Genomic DNA, 13240 nt, shown 5'->3' with positions numbered 1-13240 from the left:
TGTAATTATGTACATATGCCAGCATACATTCCATGTGTTGTTAAGGACGAGATTTTTCCAAATCTCAGTCCCGTTCCTATAGTCGCACATCCCACAAAATGAAAGATAAACGAAAGCATAATATAACCTGCATGTTGCCAGTTTCGTGAGGTAAGCGATACTGAAAAAAGTTTAACCATTAAGGAGGCAAAATGTAAATAAATACACGCATAAATTTCCAAACGCCCTGCCATATAATATATGCGAACGTTTAAGTGCCATCTTGTCTAGAATACACACTTGATCCAGTGGAGGAATCACGTCCATGATAGGTGGGTGTGAGTAGCTAACCGCTATGAGTCTTTTAAATGACAATCAGAAACCGACGAAATATTTAAATAACTTTCAGTCAGATAAAGGACACACGCGTATGTATAAAAGGCGCAATCTCATGTGTCAAGGATGCTGCAGGGAAATGACTCTGCTGTAGTCTAAAGAAGGCTTAATGGTTGGATTAATCGCAAAAACGAAATTTGTCATTAATATCTGGATGGATTATTATTTGTAATGCTGGCGCTTGTGAAGCAGAAACTTAATCAATTTAAAATTTAAAAAAAAAGCAATACGCTCGGGGTTCTGCGCAAGAATAGATATCTCTAATTTCGCTTACAAACAGTTATTGGCGATAGCTCATTACTCTCATGATTAAAAATATCCTCATTAAGTAATAACACATCGTTCAATACGTCCCGGGACTAGCGTAGAAATGGTGCTAATAATGCCATTTATATACCAAGGTTCGGAAGTACCAACCTTCAGATAAGATGTGTCAAAATTTCATGTAATTCGAAACATAACCAAGAAAGCTATAGTGGTCAAAGTGACGCTACCTTTGCAATCGTGAAAAAAATGGACCAAAACGAGTTTCGTGTGTTGATAAAACATTGTTTTCTAATGGGAAAAAACACTGTTCAAGCTCAGCAATGGCTTGAAAAATGTTATCCGGACTCTACTCCGTCGAAAACAACCATTTGTCGGTGGTATGCTGACTTGAAACGCGGTCGTGCTGATACAAATGATGCGGAACGTTCGGGTCAGCCAAATGAGGCAGTAACTCCCGAAAACACCAAGCAAGTATTGAAAAACGTGATGGGTGACCGCAAAATGAAAGTGCATGCGATAGATAAGATGGTGAACATATCAACTGATACTGCATTTGCTATTTTGCACCAAAAATTGGCTATGAAAAAGGTTTTTTCCAAATGGGTGCCGCGTTTGCTCACAATGGAACAAAAGCAACAACGTATCAATGATTCGGAGAGGTGTTTGGCACTGTTTACTCGCAATAAACCGGATTTTTTGCGTCGATATGTGACAGTGGACGTAACATGGATTCACCATTTCACTCCGGAGTCAAGTCGGCAGTCAGCTGAATGGCGTATGACCGGTGAAAGCCGCCCGAAGCGTGCAAAAACACAACAGTCGGCCACCAAAGTGATGGCGTCCGTATTCCGGGATGCGAATATTATAATTTTCATTGACTACCTCGAAAAAGGAAAAGCCATCAATAGCGACTACTACATAGTGTTATTGGATCGTTTGAAGGCCGAAATAGCGAAAAAAACGCCTACACATGAAGAAGAAGAAAGTCATCTTTCAGCAAGACAACACACCGTGCCACAAGTCAATCAAAACGATGACCAAATTCAACGAATTAGGCTTCCAACTGTTTCCTCATCCTCCGTACTCGCCGGATCTGGCCCCCAGTGACTACCGGCTCTTTGCGGATCTCAAAAACATGCTCCAGGGAAAAAGATTTGGCTCAAATGAGGAGGTGATCGCTGCTACTTAGGCTCATTTTGAGTCAAAAGACAAATCGTTCTACAAACATGGCATTGAAAAGTTAGAGAAGGTTTGGAATGATTGCATTACCTTTGAAGGAGATTTTGTTGATGAATAATAAAGAATTTTGCCGATAAAATGTTGTTTTCATAGTTAGTCCCGGGACTTATTGAACAATGTGTTACACTATCATTTCTATAATGAAATGAAACAAACCAAAACTCATTGTCATGCCACCGAATATAAGCATTCACGAAGCAACAACTGTCCCTACCCAGACTTGAGCGACAAAATGGCCGACTAATCACATTTGTATGTTGGTCAATCGACTTATGTATGTAGCCCTTGTTCAAAAAAACGGAACAGAGGGTGGATTTATGGAACAAAGTCGGCCAACCAAATGCAGGACTGCTTGCGAGGGTGAAGTACACATAAGTAAATAAGATGGTCACGCAGGAAATTAGAAGGGCGTATTATATCCATGGAATGTGATTTGGAAATGGCGAGAATATTTTCAACTGTTTTGAATAATTTCACAAATATTTAGCTTGGAAAAGTCATTTTATTATCATAGATATGAAAAATCTAGATTTAAAAGCATTTGGATGTTTTACTTCATATTAACACACAAACGGAGTGGGCTCGATCGAACAGTGGATTTCATATGTATACCAACTGAATTAGAAGTTTACAAGGATCCACAGTTAAACTCTATCCAAATAAAATTCAATCGCCTAAATCAACACTCTTTCAAAACATTTCCGCGGTTTAAAAAAAGCGAGAAACCAAACAATTAAGTTTCCTCCTCCAGGAAAGAAACAACAATGAAAATTACTTCAACAGGTGCAGGGCAAAACTGTGTCAAAGATTGATTATAATTTGCATAACATTAATTCACAAGTCCTTTTTAAACTCAGTCTCGAAGTGCCAGACATTCCCAAGACGTTTTCGCACTTGAATTTTTCTTTCTTTCCCTCCCTTCTGTGCTCGCTTCGTAAATGAATGTAAATGAACAGGCTAGATGGGGTGGTATATTTTACTATAAAAAAATCGATAGTAATTAACATTGACAACAACAGGAGCGACCTTGACATACAAGAGTGCCAAGCAAAAAAAAAACTGGATCGGAACTCCACACCAGTAGTAGGAGTAATAATGCCGGCAAGTACTTCCCAACAACTGTATGATAATAACCTCTTCTCCACGTGCGCTCCACGCTCAAGGATCCGCCTGGCAAGCAATACCATCCAATTTTTCCCGATTTTTTTTTTCCTTATTTTTTTTTTCGCTGCTGTTCGCGGAAAATTTATTACCCGAAGAATTTAAATTTTCTTTTCACGCTATATAGAAGTGCGAGTTTATCTCAATGCCGGTTCGTTGTACGTTGAATCTCGTAAAGAAGAGAACGAAAGTCAACACGGAGAAGTAGCTTGTTGGCGCGAAGGAAAAGTGAGGCTACAACAAGTTCAGCGCGGAGTGAAATTAAGAAAAGATAAAAGTAGGGAAATCAGAGAATATCATTTGTTCGAAAAGCGAGCGTTTTTCTTTCCGACGTCGTGGCACTTGCCACAGTTCGACGTCATCAACGTTGAAAAAGTGAAAAGCGCGAGAACTCCTCGTGCAAGGATATTAAATCATTGTTCGGAAGCAATGATTGGGGACTATAAAGACGAAGAGAAGTTACAAGGAAGCATTCTTTAATGAACTTAAACGTTATCTCGGAGGATATTAACTAGTAGTAAAGGATCTGATCCTTTGTAGGCATTTAAACATTACATTAGTTATAAATTCGTGATATTTGATCATCATTCAAATGCAAGTAGAACTTTTTTAACGGTTGTATAACGTTAGCTACTTATAAAATTAAGGTACTATTAGTAATTATGTCCTTTTTAAAGAATATAAAGCTTTTGCATAAGATTGAGCAATTGTGTTTTTCTAGATAACCATTTACCAAGTCATTTGCCATCCTTATCGAAATCTGGAAATCTATTGGTAACCATATTCCCATTCTTTGATTCTGTCATTTAATTGACGACACTCGATATACATTTATAATTCATTTTCTTTGTCCTTTCAAGTTTTCAACCCCTATTTTGTTGCTACCTACGTTACTGCTCATACTGACATTGGTTGTCCAAGAAAAACTTTTCATTCTTACAGAAAAGAAACTAGCGTTTCGTAGACTCTTACTAGGACCTTTTGATATTACTCTCTTGGTTAAAAAGATACTAAGGGGCAAACAAAATGGTAGATTATTTTCGACTATACTCGTATGTATTGAAAGAAAAGCGTAATTTTAGATCGAGATCATCCACTTGTTCTACGTCTTCAAAGTTTTTATCCACACTCCATACGATTGTTCTGATCTGACCCTCTGAAGTTTCCAATACTTCCATCTAATATCACAACAATAACAACTCCGCCGAAGCCGGTCCCAAGCCCGGTTGTGAAAGGAGGAGGGATGGATAGCTTCAGTCTGAATGGCTGTACGCCACCGCAGCGTCTCAGGGGGTAGGCGAGGAAAGTGCAGGAACTTTGCAGACTTGCAGATTACTCACTAAGGAAGCTATCTACACACCTGGCAGCTAGGGATAAAATGCACCACCAAAAATGAGAAGAAGGAGAAATTTAAGGTCCGGTACGGATAACCGGCGGGAGTCGTCTGACTTGGTGACTGGGTCGGGCTCTCGTAATGGACAGCACGGCGTCGAAACCGCTAGTCGTGGGGCGGTTCGACGTCTAGGCGCCACGACGACCAGGAGCACAGCTCCGCCTGCTGCAGCTGTTTCGCCACAACCTGTGGCGACCACTTCAGCAGGTTCGCGTAGGAAGCGGATGAAATGGACTGAAGAAATGAACCTCTTCATCATCCGCTCCTACTACGAAATAACGGCGGGGGCGGGTACAACATCTTACCGCCCCTTGTTGCACCAGAGATTCGTCGAGCGTTTCCCGCAATTCGCGCACGTGACTGTGCAGCGAGTCGCAGACCAGTACCGCTTTATTACTCGCAGCGACACAATCCCGGCCACCATCAGGGAACGTGTTCGACTTGAAGTCATCGGGGAAACTGGTGACCGAGAGTCGATGGGGGCAGAGGCGGCGGCATCAACAACACCACGCCGCACTGCTGGCAACAGGTTCAGTACTCGCCGAAGCACTCTTCTCCACCGTCCAGCTGAGGTTTCCGCTGAGGTTCGGGACGAATTCCAAAGAGCGTGTATAGAATTCTCGGATATGGATCCTTTGCATAGACCAGGCATTCCCAGGCTCTATGCATCTCCAGCAACTCCGGGAATTCTATCTCAAATCAATGATGAGATTGCATCTCGACTGTGTGCTGATATGTCGCTGCTGCAACTACAATCACTTGTGTATTGTGGTGCAGTTGCGGCTATCAGATTGCACGGTCAGAAGATTCGCTTTCGTGTTATTGGTTTGAGTGAGAAAAGAGATCCACCATGGAAAATTCGTCTGGAACGTCGGCGGGACTCACTAAGGCAGGACATTGCTAGACTGATTCAGATCAGCACTGGCAGTGCCAGCCGACGGGTGAGAAACAAAGTGCAGAGGGTTTACCGGAACTATGCCATCCCCTGTGAGACACCCGTAGTTGAAATTCTGGACACACTAAAACAGAAACTTTCTGTCATATGCAGTCGGTTACGGCGGTATGGCGAAAGTTATTCCAGACGTGTCCAGAATGCAACATACGCGAGGAACCAGCGGAGCTTTTTCAGATCTCTCAACGAATCCCAACAGAGCACCCAGACAATACAGTTCTCGGTGACGGAAGCGAAAGAGTATTGGGGTGGACTTTGGGGGTTACCTGCCCAGCATGCTGAGCATGCTGAGTGAATCACCGCCGAAGGCACCCGCCATGTCAATACACCTGGCATGAATTTCGCGGATGTTACCGAAGAGGAAGTTCGAGGAGCCATAAACAGCTCGAAGAACTGGAGGGGCCCAGGTCTGGATCGGGTGCAGAATTTCTGGTATAAGAAATTTACCAGCGTACACAGTTGGTTGGCACGCAGTATAAATGAGGTCATGAGTCGGCCGGAGGAATTTCCACCTTTCCTCACTGCGGGGATTACCTACCTTATCCCTAAGAAGGACACGGTGCAGGACCCCGCAGACACAAGACCGATCACTTGCTTACCAACCCTCTACAAATTCATCACGTCCATTATTAGTGGAAGGATCAATGCGCACCTCGACACCAACAACATTCTGTCCGAGGAGCAGAAGGGCTGCCGAGTTGGGTCAAGGGGTTGCAAAGAGCAACTCATTATCGACTCGGTAGTTGTAGGACAAGCAACTAGAGGCCAAAGAAACCTCTTCAGTTGCTATATCGATTATGCCAAGGCTTTTGATAGCGTTCCGCATACCTGGCTAATCGACATCCTACATCTGTATCGCATTGATCCGAAACTAATAAAGTTTTTGGCGACAGTCATGGAAGGGTGGCATACCACCTTATCAGTCCGTACATCTGAGGGTGCTAATACCTCAGAGCCCATCCGTATACGGAGGGGCATCTTCCAGGGGGATTCATTGAGTCCTCTTTGGTTTTGTATGGCACTGAACCCCCTTTCATGGCTACTGAATGATGCTAGAGGGCATGGTTTTGCAATAAAATATGGCCTACGTGCTAAGTGCGAACTGACACACTTGATGTACCTAGATGACATCAAGGTGTATGCTGGTACTGACAACCATCTTAGAAGTCTGTTGAGAATAATAGACATGTTCAGCCGTGATATTCGGATGGAGTTTGGATTAGACAAATGTCGAATCCAAGCCATTCGCAAAGGTCATCACGAGCCGCATGCCGGACATAGCATTGGTGACCTCCACATCGAAGCTATGACCGAGACAGACTTCTACAAGTACCTAGGAATTCTGCAAGGAACCCATGCTCGAGTTGGTGATCTGAAGGAAGCTCTGCTGTCCGAATTCCTGCGACGTGTAAAGCTGGTGCTGAAATCGCATCTCTCGGGGAAGAATAAAATAAGCGCGTTGAATGTATTCGCTATCCCTTCACTGGCTTATGCATTCGGAATATTGCCGTGGACGAAGACCGACCTGGAAAACGTCCAGCGGCGGATACGGACAACTATGTCCAAATTCCGAATGCATCACCCAAAGTCTGCCGTGGAGCGGATGAACCTGCCTCGTGACATCGGAGGTAGGGGCGTGGTTGACGTGGCGGCACAACATCATCGCCAAGTCGACTCGCTGCGTGCTTATTTTTACAGCAAAGAGCAGGCGAGTCCCTTGCATGCGGCTGTCTGTAAGGCAGACTGTGGACTGACTCCACTTAACTTGAAGGATCGATCTTTCAATCCTCTGAGTGGGGTGAAGTCGGACCAAGAGCGGATCGAGGAATGGAAGTCGAAGGCAATGCACGGTAAACACGTGAATTGTCTTTGGCAGCCATTTGTCGATTTGCATCTGTCGAACAGATGGCTGTGTGCTGGGGAGCTCTTTGCTGAGACGGAGGGGTTCATGTGTGCCATTCAGGATGGCGTGGTCGCCACCCGAGCTTATAAAAAGCTCATCATGAAAGAACGGGTGGAGAACGACCAGTGCAGAATGTGTGGTTCGGCGTTAGAGACGTTGGACCATCTCATTTCTGGCTGTACTGTTATGGCACCGGTGCAATACATAACCAGGCATAATGCTGTATGTAAGGTTATCCATCAAAACCTTGCATATAAGCATGGGCTGATCACGGGAACATGTCCGGTTTACCGATATGAGCCGCAAGCAGTACTTGATAGTTCTGCTTACAGCATGTATTGGGACCGGCAAGTTCTGACTGATCGCCATACCGCACACAACAAGCCTGACGTACTGCTAGTTGACAAGACGGGTCGCTCCGCGTATATTATTGATGTTGCTATCCCCCATAATAGCAACATTGAACGGAAATACGTGGAGAAGAAGGTGAACTATGAGCCATTGGCTCGGGAAATCAAAGAAATTTGGCGTCTCGAGCGGGTGGTTGTAGTTCCCATAATATTGTCAGCTACAGGTATTGTACCTAAATCCCTGACGGCTTCCCTTGATGTCCTGGGACTTTCGCACAGTCTGGTTCAAACCATGCAGAAGTACACCATTCTGCATACGTGCTCGATGTTGCGGGGAGTACTGGACGGATTCTCCCACTGACCTACCACCGGCCACCACCACCAGTGCCCCTTTAGTTTTTAAGTAGGTAGGATCGTCCGAGCCTAAATGCTTGGCACTTAGTGCTAGTATTAGGTAAAATCCGGCATCTGCCGAGATTGTGATAACTCGGAAATAAAATAAATAATGAAACCCTTTCATTACCTTTCAAATATTCGGCACTTTACAAGAAATACAAGAGCTTTCACTACAATAATCTTCATAATTCTCAGCGATATTCCCTGATTTTCTTGGAATTTCCAGGACCTTGGTACAAGCGATAGGAGTGTAAAAGAAATTGAAGTATATTCAAAATAAATTTTTTAAGTTACCTATGCAAAAACGGCTGTTCGTATTTTTATTATTGGAGGTATCTATTAGATACTTCAACAAAACATTTTGCTCACCGACAAGAGTTGGCTGTTGCACTGATTTATTTATAACATAATTAATATTTCGCGAGCCTAGTCTATGACTGAGAGAAATGGCGCATTTGATCAAAACGAGCCGGCCCCGTTACTGAACAGGACATCTTATTATTCCATTTTTGATGGCCTGCAGGTGGTGCTGAAAATCGGTCGACTAAACAAGGCGATCCTGATATTGGTGCCTGGGAATTCGTACATCTTTGACCATAAAGAGGCTAATAGATTGGCTCCTGTCAGCAGGCTAAAATCTTTATGAAGAAACCTGAGGGTCCTAGGACACATAATAAGGTTTCTAACGGGACATTGATCTTTAAGTTATCACTTCAGTGGTTAGAGTAATAGTTTGTCGTACGGAAGGTCGCATTTCAAATCTCACTGGTGGCAGTCGAATTTGTATCGTGACTTGACGTCGAATCAAGGTAATAATCACGGGCGAACACAATCCTGACCATATTGCCTCCAACAGGGTACTGTAATCCGGTAGTGTACCCTTAGGGTCTTGAATGAAGTGCTCTAACATACATCAATGCCCCGATCCTATTGGATTGTCGCGCCAATGATTATTATTATAATGACTTCCAAAGTTTTCGATTTATCATAATATGTGCCTCCCTTGTATGTTATTTTGCTTCTAGTTCAACTATATGACGACGATAAGCCGGTCTTGCTAGAATTCATATCCAATGACCAATTGCAGATTCTTTTTCATAGTGAATGTGTACCTTAGTCAAATCAGGGTAATAATTTTGGTCGAGCGCAATGCTGACCACATTGCCCCCTACAGGGTACTGTAATCCGGTAGTGTACCCTTACGGTCTTGAATGAAGTGCTCTGACATACTTCAAGGCCCTGATCCCATTGGATTGTCGCACCAACGGTTATTATTTCCGATAGGACACAATCTCAACAGATGCCGGATCATACCTAATACTAGCACTAAGTGTCAAGCATTTAGGCTCGGACGATCCTACGTACTTAAAAGATAAAGGGGCGCTGGTGGTGGTGGCCAGTGATAGATTAATAGGAGAATCCTTATTGTTAATAATATTAAAGTGGTCGACGCGATTATCTGTAGTCAATGTAAAGCAGAGAGCAAAGCAGACAGGAAGCTGGCTTCAGTGGATAGTACAATTGTAGACTGAGTTGAAATTACGGTTCTAATTTCTTTCTAACTCAACAAACAAAACTTCAAAAATATCTACTTTCCCAGGTGGGGCAGTTTCCCCGGAAAAGAACCTTCCCCGCCGACCTGTGGCGCGGCAGGATCTGCAGCATTCGAAAGCAAATTTTAGTTAAACTTGTCATGCATGAAAATATTTGGCACTTCTTTCTGGTCTTTTACCCCTGAGGAATCACTGTTATAGTAACAATCGTAATCTAGCAAATGGAATTGAACAACAAACACCTGATTTATTACAGCAAACGAAATCGGAAACAACGGTGGCTCAACAACAGCAGCAGACACTTTCCAGTACTGGAGGAGGTGGAGGCAGTAGTGGAATTGTGAACACAAATACAGCCCTCAACGGAATGCCGCCAAATTCCTCGATAGCGAGTTCAGTTGGATGCGCTTTGTCCATGAGCAGCAGTGGATTGAGCAATAGCAGCACCAACACCGTAACAACAACAGATACAATAAATACAATTTTATTCGCGAGCAGTGAAATCGTCGCCAGTCCCGGAGTAGCAACTGGAACAGTCGCGACTTGTAGACCCTCATCAAACTCTGCAGGTTTGCCAGTTTTGGGTCTCCCATCAATGGCGTCCTCAAGCACAGTAGCGTCACAAACAACAGTCCCTACAGCGATAGTAACAGGAATTGGGGGAGCGGCGTCAGCAGCTGGTGGTGGGATTGTGACAACTGCTGTAACTACACCGGCCGCAGCTTCTGCAACTTCACTTGCACTTGTATCGGCTGCAGCACTAGCCTCTGCAGATCAAAAGAGTCAACCAAAGCGACTCCATGTATCCAATATTCCATTTAGATTTCGTGACCCAGATTTGAGAGCAATGTTCGGGCAATTCGGAACTATTTTGGACGTAGAAATAATTTTCAATGAAAGGGGCAGTAAGGGATTCGGTTTTGTAACATTCGCTAATAGTAGCGATGCGGAGCGAGCACGCGAACGTCTTCACGGCACTGTGGTTGAGGGACGCAAGATTGAGGTGAATAACGCTACCGCGCGTGTTCAAACTAAGAAAACACCGGCAGTACCAAATGGTCAACCATCAGTTTGTCTGACTAAAGGTTTGCGTTCAGTGGCCAGAAGAATATCGGTTGCCGATAACATGGCCGTTCTTGAGTGCTGTGGGCACATCGTCACTTAATCTTTCAGCAACCGCAGCCACTCAGTTACCACCTACAACACCCCTAGGTTTCGTCTGGGGGCGGAGTGATGTGGCGCGGCAGGATCTGCAGCATTCGAAATTTATTTCGAATGTTGCGGATGCGGACGGATAGATGGCGCGGAACTCTCCACTCACTCATTTTAGAACGCACCAAGGGAGTGGAGAATTAGCGGTGGAAAAATGCCGTTGGTTGGGACAGTAAGGACCGCATGGAAATAAGCCGGTCTCTTCTGTTTCCAACCGCGGCGGTGAACACATTAATACTGATTTTTGTACTGAAGTTTACCATCCATTTTGTATCGCCCTACATTATTAAATTAAAATTTAAATATTCGAAATACGTAAAAAAAATAAAATACTTTAAGGAGAAGAAGTACTAAACATCTCGTTGAAACTACATTTCTAGGGTTCCCTATTGGAATTCCAGGACAGAATGTTCTATTGAAGCGTTCTTTTAACTTCATCGGTCTCCTCTTATTTTGTCGCAAATGCCGTGTAGCAATCACTTGAAGGAGAAAAATATCGTAAGTTGACAACGTGCTAAAGACCCATGCAACAGGATAGGGCTTAGAATCAAAACCTACTTCAGTAGAATCGTGAAAAATAAAAAATAAAGAGTGTTCTACTACGTTCGTGGAGTCTACGAGTCAAATTCTCGTTTGATCCCATCCCATCCCATCCTAGCATTCTCGTTTCGTAAGATTCCTGGTAAGAGCTGAAGAAAGACGGAAAATACTTTTAGATGAAAAAATACTACTCTTACTCTATACTACTTAATACTAAATGAATAGGCTTATTGATTTCCACACCTGGGAGACGTCCAATATTGATTGCAAAACACACGATCGTCCACTTGGTCGAGCATCAGCCTCCCCAATTTCGCGCTCCGGGTTCTAGCATGATTCGTTGTTGCTATTTATGTTCGTTTTTGTGGTCTCCTGCTATCGTATGCTTATAACTTGCACATGTGAATGGATGTGATACTGAAACTGAAGCCCAGCATCCTTGAAAATTATACAAAAGAGTGAACAGGAGACTGATAGAAACACCACCAATTTTCATTTCATATGCATATTTTTCAAAATTTCGTTTAATTTCAAAATTATATTATAGAAAACCAAAAAGGATTCTTTGGAAAATAGCAAAATTGTACAAATTCCCAAATCACCAAATTTACCACACTAACTGAGACAAAGTATATGGTGGCAACGTCAGCGCCAAAAACCGAAGAATCAACAATAATGAATCGTACTGGTCAAATCAGAACAATTAAGATAGGTGACTACAATTTTGAGACCATTGATCGTTTCTCCTATCTAGGGTCAAAAATTACAATGTATTCCTCGGCGACCTGGGTTCTTAGCAAAAAAAATTACAAACTCTTGGCCGCAGCCGAAAGAGAAATTCTCCGAAGAATTTTTGGTCCCCTATATGAGGATACGACCGTGGGTAAATCTGGCTCAACAAGTTGCGGTAGGCGCGGCACCTAATCCATATGGTTGAATCTATCTCTAGCTCGGAAAGGTTATAAGGGCAATATCTATGGTAGAAAAAGAAGACGAGGCAAACCCTGTCTCAGATGGAGTGATGACGTAGGACAGGACCCCAGGTAGCTTTTAGGAATATCGAATTGACGATGGAAACCCGAGATGTCTGTAATTCCCTACTAAGGCGGGCTTAGACCGGACACTGGTTGTTGTGCCGTTCATGATGAAGATGAACTGAGATTTCACGATGCCGCTAATTGGAAAATTCCCTCTAATTTGATAGAAATGAAAAATGAGGGTGCAGTCTGGTTGCTGTTGACGAAAATCCTGCTTTCACTGACTGCAGTTGTCTTCCTACTCAATTTTCCGGAATTATAATAAAGTAAGAAGAGAGAGTCAGGAGAGTCAAGCGAATATAATGCTGGCCACATTGCTACTGCAATTACTATAGACATTTATTCAGATTCATATTAAGCAGTCAGTCTCTAATCTAAAAAAAAATAAGTGAATTTCACACCCACGCAAATTCAGATCGTTCCACTTCGAATTTCTGCCAGCACCGCCACAAACTCTCAATTTCATCCCCAAAATTGAAAATCAAAGCCACAACAAAACTAATTGTCATGCTTACTGGAAAAATGGATGAAAAAAGAAAATTAATTAATTAAACCCAAGGTTACAGAGCAGGACAGAAAACAATGGAACGCTGTATTGCTGATGATGTAAACTAAGACGCAAGCGAAAAAATGTTAGTTCTCTCAAAATGATAAAAATACGAAACATTCAATAGAATGCTCCAACTTACATTTCAATAGTATTAAAAGTACACCACGGGCATTGACTTCTGGCAACTTATGCAAATATTCTTAGTGCACTCTAATCTTTTAATCTTGGAATTCACTATAAAAATCTCGTTCTGACACCAACCCATCGTCGATTTAGATTCGTTCATATTATCGTCATCTTGCCTAGAAAAAA

General features: G+C 43.0%; 1 protein-coding gene across 1 annotated transcript in view; it reads left to right on the top strand.

Annotated features, from left to right (window-relative positions):
• LOC119656183 (RNA binding protein fox-1 homolog 1-like) overlaps window positions 1-10754 on the top strand; it is a 64199-nt gene extending 53445 nt beyond the window's left edge. The window contains exon 2 of the mRNA XM_038062533.1: window positions 9791-10754. Coding sequence (XP_037918461.1) covers window positions 9791-10754 — 964 coding nt within the window. The remainder of the gene's footprint in view (window positions 1-9790) is intronic.
• The last annotated feature ends 2486 nt before the right edge of the window (window positions 10755-13240 follow it).

Source organism: Hermetia illucens, chromosome 4, assembly GCF_905115235.1.
Source record: "Hermetia illucens chromosome 4, iHerIll2.2.curated.20191125, whole genome shotgun sequence".
Classification (NCBI taxonomy): domain Eukaryota; kingdom Metazoa; phylum Arthropoda; class Insecta; order Diptera; family Stratiomyidae; genus Hermetia; species Hermetia illucens.
This window is presented reverse-complemented; position numbering and strand designations above follow the sequence as displayed.